General features: G+C 42.9%; 1 protein-coding gene across 1 annotated transcript in view; it reads left to right on the top strand.

The window, feature by feature from the left end:
- Window positions 1-13,323, top strand: part of HACD3 (3-hydroxyacyl-CoA dehydratase 3) — a 49,007-nt gene that overhangs the window by 27,321 nt on the left and 8,363 nt on the right. The window contains exons 5-8 of the mRNA XM_045397343.2: window positions 1,397-1,448; window positions 5,797-5,907; window positions 7,544-7,671; window positions 13,082-13,194. Coding sequence (XP_045253278.1) covers window positions 1,397-1,448; window positions 5,797-5,907; window positions 7,544-7,671; window positions 13,082-13,194 — 404 coding nt within the window. The remainder of the gene's footprint in view (window positions 1-1,396; window positions 1,449-5,796; window positions 5,908-7,543; window positions 7,672-13,081; window positions 13,195-13,323) is intronic.

Consider the following 13,323-nt stretch of genomic DNA (forward strand, 5'->3'; position numbering starts at 1 on the left):
AACCCTGTCTCTAGTAAAAATACAAAAAATTAGCCGGGTGTGGTGATGCACGCCTGTAGTCCCAGCTGCTCAGGAGGCTGAGGCAGGAGAATGGCGTGAACCTGGGAGGCGGAGCTTGCAGTGAGCCGAGATCGCACCACTGTACTCCAGCCTGGGCAACAGAGTGAGACTCTGTCTCAAAAAAAAAAAAAAAGAGTACATACTATCAACATGACACATCACTGTTGATACTAACCATGGATCAGCTGGCTTGAGGTGACGCTTATCAGGTTTCTCCACTATAAGGTTATTTTCCTCTTGCCACTCCTTGGAAGGAAGTCACTATGTGTAGCGTACATTTAAGGAGCAGGGAGTCATGCTTCCTTTCCTTTAGATGGAGTATCTACATAATTATTTGGAATTCTTCTGCATGGGAGAATAATTATGCATGTCTGTTGTCACCTATTTATTTATTCAATCATTTATTTATATCATGTGGGTACATGGTATTTATTTTATACTCTGAGTTACAAACTAATATTATTTATTTCGTTGCTCAAATTCTTCCAGCTTTGGCACTAACTGGCCTTTGGTTATGTCCTCATCCTGCCCATCTTTCATTTGGCTTTTGTATCTTTTTGAGAAAGCGCTATCATTATGGGACTGTTTTTTTTTTTTTTTTTTTTTTTTTGAGCACTTCCTTACTTTCTGGCACTATAAGCTGCTCCAGGCTTATCTTGTATGTACGTTTCCTGCTTCAGCCCTGGAACAGCCATTTCTTCAAGGAGCTCTGTTCTTATTGTAGAATAGTATCGGAAAGCAAGATCTGCGTGCCAGGTATGCTCATTGCTACCAGGTTGCCATTGCTTTTAGGTTGTCTTCACTGGCAGAACAAGAAAATATATGTTTGGATACTAACCCATGCATACACATACACCTGTAAATATTTCTGTATGGATCTATCTGTATCTCTATTAAGCTAAACATGAGTTCATACTGATGTTGGAAACATGATCTTAGCTTCTGGAAAAATTATACTAAAAATCTAGAAATCTTGAAAAATAAAATAGCAGTCTACTTCCTGCCTTAAACTTCTGTTTTATTTCTCTGACTGCAACAGATCTTCTCGATGTCCTTTCCAGCTTTAAGATTCCAAGGTCACTTGTCAGTTTGGAAGCCAGATGATTGGGTTAATTTTGTGAACAATGGATGGGCATCCTGTGATGCTAATGCCACTTAGTAAGGAGGGGTCAGGCGTTTGGCCCTATGACCTAGAATATTTTTCCCAATGATGGCACTTACCCCAACCGGAGGAGGTGGCTTTGAGGAAGTCAGATTACTCAGCCAGCATATGGACTTTTGCAAGCATCTGGGAATTCTAACTTGTGTTCTTGGAAAACTTTTGTCTAAATTCTAGGAAGAAGAGCGCCTAAATAAACTCCGACTGGAAAGTGAAGGCTCTCCTGAAAGTAAGTTGCGCTGCTGCCATGGTAGTTACCAGTTAACTTGTGCTAGTGTTGGAGGTGTGGATAATTGTGATGTGGCTGGAGAGCTAATGATTTCATCCCAGTGAGCTGTGTGGGTGAGTTTATGAAAAACCCTTTAGGTCCAGTGCTTAAGGTCTGCAGCACCCACGTCAGAATCCTTACCTTTAATGTTTCCTTTGTGTTTTGGGTGTTATTTCGTGAGTACACCAAGGCTAGTATAACAGAATAAAAGAACTCCTGGACTGGCCTTATGGCAGATGGCAAACAAATCCTGCAGAGACTTGTGGAAATGATTGCGTGGGTCCAAGGCTGCACTCCTTCAGCCTGGTGTTTTTCTCCCAGCTGAAATCTCAAAGGCTGTATGATACGTAAGTGTGGTTGTCAGCCTGAAAGATGGAGAGTATTCTGTATAGTCCTGCTATTCATTAACCTTTAACAAATCAATTTCTGTTTCCGTCTAACCACTTTAAGCAGGAAGCTCTGTAAGTGTATTATCTTCTGGGTGATGTAGTTAGATTAAATTCAGCAGCTATCTGTTAAAGTCATGCTGTGTGGCAAGCATTGTGCTGGGCCTTTGACTGAGAGCCAGAGGGATCCATTGTAGCGCCCGTACTCAACAGGGCTTACAGTCTTAGTGGGAGAACTTCAGGTCTAGGTAAAACTACCTCTGAAAAGCAGAATGAAATAAGTGCTCCTTATTTGTTCTAAGTTGAAATTTTTCAGATTTTAGTGGTACTTATCTAGCATGCCATAAATAAGTGAGGGGAAAGTTTTGGAGCAGTAGTTTTCAAACTGTGTTCCATAGTACCCCAGGGGGTTCCCAGAGATGCTTTGGAGGAGTAGATCACACAAACAGGTCTACCTCAGTCAGAGCAACTCTCTTTTGAGTTTTATTTGTTGGCATTCTGAATAAGGTTTCTTTTGAGAAGGAATTTTAAAAAAGATTTGAATAGCCACTACCTTAGGGGAATATTATTTTAGGAAAGCTGAGGAGGGGAGAGGATCAGTGGAGGCAAAGAATAACAACATAAAAAAGCCACTTTGAGATTTCAATTAATTTTTTGGTGTTTTAAAGGGATAAACTTCAAAAATAGATAAAAATTCTAATATATGGATTTTTTGGGGTGTTAGGTAAAGCTTTAACTGTTTTATCTAAATTCATAAAGTTTTCTGAACAAGAAAGTTCTTTATGGTACGGAAGTGTAATAGATTTTTGTAGTTTTGAAGAAGAAACTTTTTTTTTTTTTTTTTTGTTGAGACAGAGTCTCGCTTTGTCGCCCAGACTGGAGTGCAGTGGCCGGATCTCAGCTCACTGCAAGCCCCGCCTCCCGGGTTCACGCCATTCTCCTGCCTCAGCCTCCTGAGTAGCTGGGACTACAGACGCCCGCCACCTCGCCCGGCTAGGTTTTTTTTTTGTATTTTTTAGTAGAGACGGGGTTTCACCGTGTTAGCCAGGATGGTCTCGATCTCCTGACCTTGTGATCCGCCCGTCTCGGCCTCCCAAAGTGCTGGGATTACAGGCTTGAGCCACTGCGCCCGGCCGAAGAAGAAACTTTTAATTAGCTAAATGTTGCTGGAAGTCTGACATTTTTTGGAGTCTTAGGATAAGGCTGTGGTTTTTTTTTTGTTTTTGTTTTTTTTTTTGAGACGGGGTCTTGCTATGCTGTCCAGGCTGATCTTGAGATCCTGGGCTCAAGTGATCGTTCTACCTCAGCCTCCCGAGTAGCTGGGATTACAGGCATGTGCCACTGTGCCTGGCTTAGGCTGCTTTTGATTGACCACATTATTAAATGTGATTATTTGAGGACCAACCAGATGTCTTTGCAGAATATCTGTATCCTAGGAATAAATATATAGCAGCAAAATCTGAACACCACAGATCTTCTCTGAAGAACTGTCCTTTTCTTTACCCTACTCCTTTGACTCAACCATGACTCTGTCAAAGCTCCTTGTTTCTTCCTTTACTCTGTAATTGGCTGTATCTTCATGAATCTTAGGCTGCAGACAAACTTAATGTCCTTTTTTTTCCTGCTTGTTGGTTTGAAATTGTCCTCCTTTGGTTATGTCCTCAGTCTGCCCATCTTTCAAAGCTCAGATCAGGCCAAGTATGGTGGCTCATGCCTGTAATCCCAGCACTTTGGGAGACTGAGATGGGAGGATCTTTTAGTCCAGGAGTTCGAGATCAGCCTGGGCAACGTAGCAAGACTGTGTGTCTACAAAATATGATAGAATATAAAATTAGCAGGGTGTGGTGGCACAGACCTGTAGACCTAACTACTTGGGAGGTCAGGTGGGAGGATGGGTTGACCCCAGGAGGTCAGGGCTGCAGAGAGCTATGGTCCCACCACTGCATTCTAACCTGGGCAACAGAGTGAGATGCTGTCTCAAAAAAAAAAAAAAGCCCAGATTAGATACCAGCTTTATCCATGTAGACTAGCTTGATGCCCACTTCTCCAGCCTAATGTCATTTTTTCACCTTGAAAGTTTCACAAGGCATTACTTGTCACTCCCCACCTGGTATTACAGTTTTTAGATTGTAAGCTCTGAGGGCAGCCTTGAACTACCTTTGTATCCCAGTAGTTCTTCTCACAGTACCTTGCACATTGTACGTATTCAGTTAATGCTTGGTCGAATGAATATATAACCAAATATCAGAATTGGTTTTTTCATTTACTGTATCTATCTCTGTAAGCTAGTTTGACCTCAGTGACCTTAAAGAAATTCCAGAAAAGAAAAAACTATGGATTATATTAAGATGACTGGAGGGTCAGGCATGGTGGCTCATGCCTGTAATCCCAGCACTTTGAGAGGCTAAGGTGGGCAGATCACCTGAGGTCAGGAGTTTAAGACCACCCTGGCCAACATGATGAAACCCTGTCTCTGCTAAAATACAAAAATTAGCCGGGCATGGTGGTGGGTGCCTGTAATTCCAGCTACTCGGGAGGCTGTGGCAGGAGAATTGCTTGAACTTGGGAGTGCCACTGCACTCCAACCTGGGTGACAGAGCAAGACTCCATCTCAAAAATAACTAACTAAATAAAAAATAACTGGAGCAGGAGCTGAGGAAATCTTTTTCCTTTTTGTAATGTCTCTTCAGATGGCCATTTTTTTTGGCCAGGTGTTATGGAAAAAATACAACACTACAACACTCAGCTGCTTTTTCCTATTTTCTTACTCAACAACAATCAACACAGAAGACTTCTGTGACCAAGTGTGTGGGTTTTTTCCACCCACACAGCAAGCAAGCAATGAGTTCTGCAGCAGACACCAGCTGAGTGCCCTCTGATTCAATTCCGACACTATTTACCTAGAGATAGCATCAGATTCCCACAGATGAAGGGCTCAGTCTCCAAGACACCCTCTTGCCCCAGCCTGTCCCGAGTCTGGGCCTCCAGAACTTGTGACCAATAAGCTGTAAATTACGGTTCCCACAACCCGCTCTAGGGTTTGATTGATTTGCTAGCGTGGCTCCACAGAACTCAGGGAAACAAGGTTGTTGGTTTATTGTAAGGGATATTATGAAGGATACAGATGAAGAGATTAGGAGGAAGTATGGAGGAAGTGGCGTGGAGCTTCCATGCCCTCCCCAGGTGTGCCACCCTCCAGGAACCTCCATGTGTTTAGCTGTCTGGAAGCTGACCAAACCCTGTCCCCTTGGGCCTTTTATGGAGACTTCATCTGATAGGCATGACTGAAGCATGTTGCACTGTGTTGAAATGTGATTAGAAAAAAAGGGTCTGACCTAAACCCCACAAGGCCTGTCTGTCCAGATTCTTCTCAGCCCCTCTGTGCAGTGTTCCCTCCTCCAGAGTATGAAGCAAGACCCTCTCTGGAATGAGGGTCTTAGGACCCACATTCAGATTAGAGTCATGCCTTGGGCAGCTGAAAGGAAGGCAGGGAAAGTCATAGAGGAAGATTCTGTTTTCTGAGGCCTAAAGTGTCCCAACATTATAACAAAAAACTATAACAAGGGCTGTGGGAGTTATGAGCCAGAAACTGTGGATGAAAACCTATATATACATGTACACATATCATAATATCACACCAGGGGTAATATTTTTTTCTTGGGTTTGTTATGTCTGTATACCTATTCTTCAAGGCTGGGACAGGAAGTCCTGCTGAAAATACACGCTGGAGAGCAATGTTCCTTGTATGTTTCTCTGTGGGAGTAGGAGCCCAGACTGGTGAGGACCAGGACCAGATATTTGTGTGGGAGCTTAGGAGCATTCAAGAAGGAAAAAGGATTGAAGTCATCCAGATATGCCTCATACATCTCTCTTCTGCTGGGACTATTGCTTTTAATAGCTTACTGCTTTGCTTTGCTTTACAGCTCTTACAAACTTACGGAAGGGATACCTGTTTATGTATAATCTTGTGCAGTTCTTGGGATTTTCCTGGATCTTTGTCAACCTGACTGTGCGATTCTGCATCTTGGGAAAAGGCAAGTAAGAAATTTTTGGATTAATTTTCCCTTTCTCAGTAGTTTGGCCCAGTATTCACTCTCTGCCTTTGATGTTAATAATAACCGCTGCATTTGTGCAGCACCCTCTACTTTTTGTTGTGCTTTCATAGCTCTTATTTCCCATGACCTTGTGAAATAAGCTGACTGGTATTCTTTCCATTTAACTGGTAATAAAAATATAGGCCTAGAGATGGTCAAAAATGGTTCACATCCATAGCTAGCCAGAGCCACATCTTGGGCTAGAATCCTTTTGTATGTTCACTAACAACTAAATAAATTGATGTGATACTTCCAGTGCCAAAGTTATGCAAGGCCAAAAGTGTTCTCACCCTTTTGGAGCCTAAATAGGTTCTAAAATGAACTATTCTAAAACAGAATAAAAAGAGTATCATAAATATATTAGTTCTTTTTTGTTTTGTTTTTTTTTGAGACGGAGTCTCACTCTGTCGCTCAGGCTTGAGTGCAGTGTCGCGATCTCGGCTCACTGCAAGCTCCACCTCCCGGGTTCACGCCATTCTCCTGCCTCAGCCTCCTGAGTAGCTGGGACTACAGGCGCCCACCACCACGCCCGGCTAACTTTTTTTTTTTTTCGTATTTTTCGTGGAGACAGGGTTTCACCATGTTAGCCAGGATAGTCTTGATCTCCTGACTTTGTGATCTGTCCACCTCGGCCTCCCAAAGTTCTGGTATTACAGGTGTAAGCCACTGCACCGGGCCCAATTCTTCTTAATTTATGTGTTTAACAGGATTCTGGCTTTGACCAGTGGCATTCCATTGGTAAATGCCAATGGGAAATTTTTGAGAATTTGGTCTAAAGTATTCTGAAACTTTATTTGATGAATAAATAGGTAATAAAATTTAGGAGAAGAAAGAGTAATGGGAGAAGATTTTTCTACCTGATAATGAAAGTATGGACCAGGTGTAATAGCTCATGCCTGTAATCCCAGCACTTTAAGAGGCTGACATGGGAGGATCTCTTGAACCCAGGAGGTTGAAGCTGCAGTAAGCCATGATCATGACACTGTACTATAGACTGGGTGATGGAGCAAGACCTTGACTCTTAAAAAAATGAGACAGGTGGCCGGGCGTGGTGGCTTACGCCTGTAATCCCAGCACTTTGGGAGGCTGAGGTGGGCGGATCATGAGGTCAAGAGATCGAGACCATCCTGGTCAACATGGTGAAAACCCTGTCTCTACTAAAAGTACAAAAATTAGCTGGGTGTGGTGGTGTGCGCCTGTAGTCCCAGCTACTCAGGAAGCTAAGGCAGGAGAATCACTTGAACCCGGGAGGTGGAGGTTGCAGTGAGCTGAGATTGCACCACTACACTCCAGCCTGGCGACAGAGTGAGACTCCATCTCAAAAAAAAAAAAAAAAAAAAAAGAGAAAGGCATATAAGGTGTACGTGTTAACTTTCTGGTAACTGGTAGAGCTTACTGTTCATGACCCCAGTGGCCTGCACCCTTCCTGCTTAGTTAAGTAAGAAACTCGAATCTGACTGGATGTTTGTTATTCCTTTCCTATAGTTATTTTCATGAAAGGAGTGAGCTAGTTTGAGAAATAGTTCTGTTGGAATTTACCAACTGATTCACCCTTAACGTATATTTTTGCCCACAGAGTCCTTTTATGACACATTCCATACTGTGGCTGACATGATGTATTTCTGCCAGATGCTGGCAGTTGTGGAAACTATCAATGCAGCAATTGGAGTCACTACGTCACCAGTGCTGCCTTCTCTGATCCAGGTATTGAACAGTTGAGCTAAAGGGTGGGTAATGGAAGGTCCCATTATTTGTCTAGTAGGTATGTGGATTAGTCCATTTTCATGCTGCTCGTAAAGACATACCCGAGACTGGGCAATTTACGAAAGAAAGAGGTTTAATTGGCTTATAGTTCCATGTGGCTGGGAAGGTCTCACAATCATGGTGGAGGGCGAAAGGCACCTCTTACATGGTGGCGGCAAGAGAGAATGAGGAAGAAGCAAAAGCGGAAACCCCTGGTAAACCCATCAGATCTTGTGAGACTTATTCACTATCACAAGAATAACATGGGAAAGACTGGCCCCCATGATTCAATTACCACCCCTTAGGTCCCTCCCACAACACATGGGAATCCTGGGAAATACAGTTCAAGTTAAGATTTGAATGGGGACACAGCCAAACCATATCATTCCACCCCAGGCCCCTCCAAATCTCATGCTCTCACATTTCAAAACCAATCATGCCTTCTCACCAGTCCCCCAAAGTCTTATTTCAGCATTAACCCCAAAGTCCACAGTCTAAAGTCTCATCTGAGACAAGGCAAGTCCCTTCTGCCTTTGAGACTGTAAAATCAAAGCACACTAGTTACTTCCTAGACACAAGGGGAGTACTGGCATTGGGTAAATACAGCCATTCCAAATGGGAGAAATTGGCCAAAATGAAGGGGTTACAGTGCCCATGCAAGTCTGAAATCCAGTGGGGCAATCAAACTTTAAAGCTCCAAAATGATCTCCTTTGACTCCAGGTCTCACATCCAGGTCACACTGATGCAAGAGGTGGGTTCCCATGGTCTTAGGCAGCTCTGCCCCTGTGACTTTGCAGGGAGCAGCCTCCCTCCCGGCTGCTTTCACAGGCTGGCATTGAGTGTCTGTGGCTTTTCCAGGTGCATGGTGCAAGTTGTCAGTGGATCTACCATTCTGGGGTCTGGAGGATGGCGGTTCTCTTCTCACAGCTCCACTAGGCGGTGCCCCAGTAGGGACTCTGTGTAGGGGCTCCAACCCCATATTTCCCTTCCTCACTGCCCTAGCAGAGGTTCTCCATGAGGGCCCCATCCCTGCAGCAAACTTTTGCCTGGGCATCCAGGCGTTTCCATACATCTTCTGAAATCTAGGCAGAGGTTCCCAAACCTCAATTCTTGACTTCTCTGCACGTACAGGCTCACCACCATGTGGAAGCTGCTGGGGCTTGGGGCTTGCACCCTCTGAAGCCACAGCCTGAGCTGTACATTGGCCCCTCTCAGCCAAGGCTAGAGCAGCTAGGACACAGGGCACCAAATCCCTAGGTTGCACACAGCATGGGGACCCTGGGCCTGCAAGGGATGGGAGGGACTGCCGTGAAGGGCTCTGACATGGCCTGGTTACATTTACCCCATGGTCTTGGGGATTACATTAGGCTCCTTGCTACCTATGCAAATTTCTGCAGCCAGCTTGAGCTTCTCCTCAAAAAATGGGTTTTTCTTTTCTACTGAATCATCAGGCTGCAAATTTTCCAAACTTTTATGCTCCTGTTTCTCTTTTAAAATGGAATGCTTTTAACAGTACCCAAGTCACCTCTTGAATGCTTTTCTGCTTAGAAATTTCTCCTGCCAGATACCCTAAATCATCTCTCTCAAGTTCAGAATTCTGCAGATCTCTAGGGCAGGGGCCAAATGCTGCCAGTCTCTTTGCTAAAATATAACAAGAGTCACCTTTGCTTCCAAGAAGTTCTTCATCTCCATCTGAGACTACCTCAGCCTGGACTTTATTGTTCATATCACTATCAGCATTTTTGTCAAAGCCTTTCAATAAATCTCTATGAGGTTCCAAACTTACCCACATTTTCCTGTCTTCTTCTGAGCCCTCCAAACTGTTCCAACCTCTGTCTGTTACCCAGTTCCAAAGTCACTTCCACATTTTTGGGTATCTTTTCAGCAACATCCAACTTTACTGGTACCAATTTACTGTATTAGTCCGTTTTCCCACTGCTGATAAAGACATACCTGAGACCAGGCAATTTACAAAAGAAAGAGGTTTAATTGGATTTACAGTTCCATGTGGCTGGGGAAGGTCTCACAATCATGGTGCAGGGCAAAAGGCACTTCTTACATGGCGGTGGCAAGAGAGAATGAGGAAGAAACAAAAGCGGAAACCCCTGATAAGCCCACCAGATCTCGTGAGATTTATTCACTAACATGAGAATAGCACAGGAAAGACTGGCCCCTATGATTCATTTACCTCCCCCTGGGTCCCTCCCACAACATGTGGGAATTCTGGGAGATACAATTCAAGTTGACATTTGAACAGGGACACAGCCAAAACATATCTGTATGTTACATTTTGCTAAGAAGTCTCAATTAGTAAAAACACCTATTTGTACAGGAATAGCATTATTTTACCTGAAGAAGAAAGAACATTTAAAACCTCAGGGATATTTATCAAAGTAGACTTTTACTATTTCTGGTCTATTTCATTTTTTATAATATCCTCATGAAATAACAAAGTTATAAATAGCTTTAAGACTAGGGAAATTCGACTCTTAGGCAGGAGCTGAAAAACCTACCTTCAGTCTCCTTAGTTAGAAATGTACTTGGTTTCCTCCCACCTTGCATAGATGAAGGCAGTCTTCTTAAAAACTTCTATTAATGAAAAGTACAATAATCAAACTTTAAAATTTACAGCCAGCCATGGTGGCTCATTCCTGTAATCCCCACACTTCGGGAAGCTGAGGCAGGAGGATTGCTTGAGGCCAGCAGTTTGAGACCAGCCTGGGCAGCATAGTGAGACCCCATTTCTAAAAAAACAAAAATTTGCCAGGCATGGTGATGTGCACCTATATTCCCACTACTTGGGAGGCTGAGACAGAAGGATTCCTTGAGTGCAGGAGTTTGATGTTGCAGTGAGCTGTGATTGTGCCACTGCCCTCCAACCTGGGCAACAGAGCAAGACCCCTGTCTAAAAAAATAAAAAATAAAAATTTAATGGATAGTTTGTGTTGTAGATTAGACATAGCTGAAGAGAAAATTAGTGAACTGTTTGAGATACAGGAAGGAATATAGAGCACAAAAAGTAAATATACAGACATAATTTTCTTGAATTATAAGACTCGATATTATAATATTGTTAGTTCTCTTATTTACCTGTAGATTAAATACAGTTCCAATCACAGTCTAAAAAATTTTGGAATGTGAGGAGAAAATTCTGAAGTTTTTTGAAAAAACAGAGGGCCATCCAGGATAGTAGCATCATTTTCAATAGCTAAAATGTGCAAGCAACCCAAGTTCATCTACAGATGAATGGGTAAGAACGACTGTTATATACATACAATGGGATATTATGTAGCCTTAAAAATGAAAGAAACTCTCAAGTATGCCACAACATGGATGAACCTTAAGGAAACTATTCTAAGTGAAATAAGCCAGTCACAGAAAGTCAAATACTGGATGACTCTGCTTATATGAGGTAGTTAAAATAGTCAAAATCATAGAGACAGAAAGTAGAATGGTGTTTCCCAGGGGCTGGCTGAGTGGGGAGTTATTGTTTAATGGGTCATAGTTTCTTTTCTTTCTTTTTTATTCTTTTTTTTTTTTTTTTTTTTGAGAGAGAGAGTCTCATCCTGTTGCCCAGGCTGTAGTGCAGTGGCACGATGTAGGCTCACTGCAGCCTCCGCCTCCCGGGTTCACGCGATTCTCATGCCTCAGCCTCTTGAGTAGCTAGGATTATAGGTGCCCGTCACCACGCCTGGCTAATTTTTGTAGTTTTAGTAGAGACGGGGTTTCCCATGTTGGCCAGGCTGGTCTCGAACTCCTGACCTCAGGTGATCCACACACCTCAGCCTCCCAAAGTGCTGGGATTACAGGTGTGAGCCACTGTGGCCGGCAATGGTTCATAGTTTTATTTTACAAGATGAAAAGAGCTGTGGAGATGGATGGTGATTATGGTTGCACAACATAATGAATGTATTTGATACCAATCAACTAAACACTTAAAAATGATTAAGATGGTAAAGTTTATGTGTATTTTTTTTTTTGAGATGGTGTTTTGCTCTTTTGCCCAGGCTGGAGTGCAGTGGTATGATCTTGGCTCACTGCAACCTCCGCCTCCCACGTTCGAGCGATTCTTCTGCCTCAGCCTCCCAAGTAGCTGGGACTACAGGCGCTTGCCACCATGCCTGGCTAATTTTTGTATTTTTAATAGAGATGGGGTTTCACCATGTTGTCCAGGTTGGTCTCGAACTCCTGACCTCAAGTGATCTGCCCGCTTGGCCTTCCAAAGTGCTGGTATTACAGGCATGAGCCACCGCACCTGGCCGTTATGTGTATTTTACCACAATTTTTTAAATGGGGGAATAAAAAGCAAAGGGTTGAGAATATTCTCTAAAGAAGAACTCAAGTTGGGGACTTACCCTATAAGAAATCAAGACAGTATAAAGATTTAGTAACTAATACCATGTTGTATGGTACAAAGATAGTCACATAGACCACGCGAACAGAATAAAACCCAGAAACAGACAACCCATATATATATGAAGAATAGAATGTCTATCGTATATTGGAATGTCTTGCCACAGTGAAAATGAGTGGACTATAGCCACGTGCATCAACATAGATGAGTCTCTGGCCCATAACCCTGAGTAAGAAGCAAGTCACAGAATAATACATATAGAATGATTTCAAAAAGTTTTAAAACAGGCAAAATGAAACAATGTACTGTTCAGGAATACATACACAAGCAGTAATCCATAAAGAAAAGCCATGGGCCAGGCGCAGTGGCTCATGCCTATAATCCCAGCACTCTGGGAGGCTGAGGTAAGAGGATCACTTGAGCCCAAGAGTTTGAGCAAGCCTGGCCAACACAGTGAGACCCCATCTCTACAAAAAAATAAAATTAGCCAGTGTGGTAGTACACGCCTGTGATCCCAGCTGCTTGAGAGGCTTCAAGTGGGAGGATTTCTTGAGCCCAGAAGTTCATGGCTGCAGTGAGCCATGATTGTGCCACTGCACTCCAGCCTGGGTGACGGAGCGAGACCTTGTCTCAAAAACAAAAAAAAACATGGAATGATTAACACATGATAGTCGTTACTTATAGGGGTCTCACATTTGTAGTGCTCTATTTCTTAACTTGGATTATGTAAATTCAAATGTTTATTTGGCAGTATTCTTTAGACTGTGTTTGAACATGTGTGTGTATTTTAAGGAAACGATTTATGATATAGTTACACACACAAAATATTGTACCTATCTGGTCACAAAGACTGGTTTGGGCACTTTGCTTGTTCCAGAACTGGAGCAGGATTAAACTGGTAGAGCTCAGTCTTTTCTCTTTGCCTTGCATTTAGTGGGGTTAGGTTTCAGATAACACATTTGTATAACTTTACGTATATTTTATTAACTTTTTTCTCTTTTGGGTCTTTCTAATAGCTCCTTGGAAGAAATTTTATTTTGTTTATCATCTTTGGCACCATGGAAGAAATGCAGAATAAAGCTGTGGTTTTCTTTGTGTTTTATTTGTGGAGCGCAATTGAAATTTTCAGGTGGGTAGAAATGCCAGGATGGTGTTTGAATGCTTCTCCCTCTTTGCAGCAGCTCTGTTCTTGAGGGAGTCATTGTCTTAGCCAGAGTCTCATTTGGTTTGGGACTAAGATTACATATGTGGAGAATTC

Source organism: Macaca fascicularis, chromosome 7 (assembly GCF_037993035.2).
Source record: "Macaca fascicularis isolate 582-1 chromosome 7, T2T-MFA8v1.1".
Classification (NCBI taxonomy): Eukaryota; Metazoa; Chordata; class Mammalia; order Primates; family Cercopithecidae; genus Macaca; species Macaca fascicularis.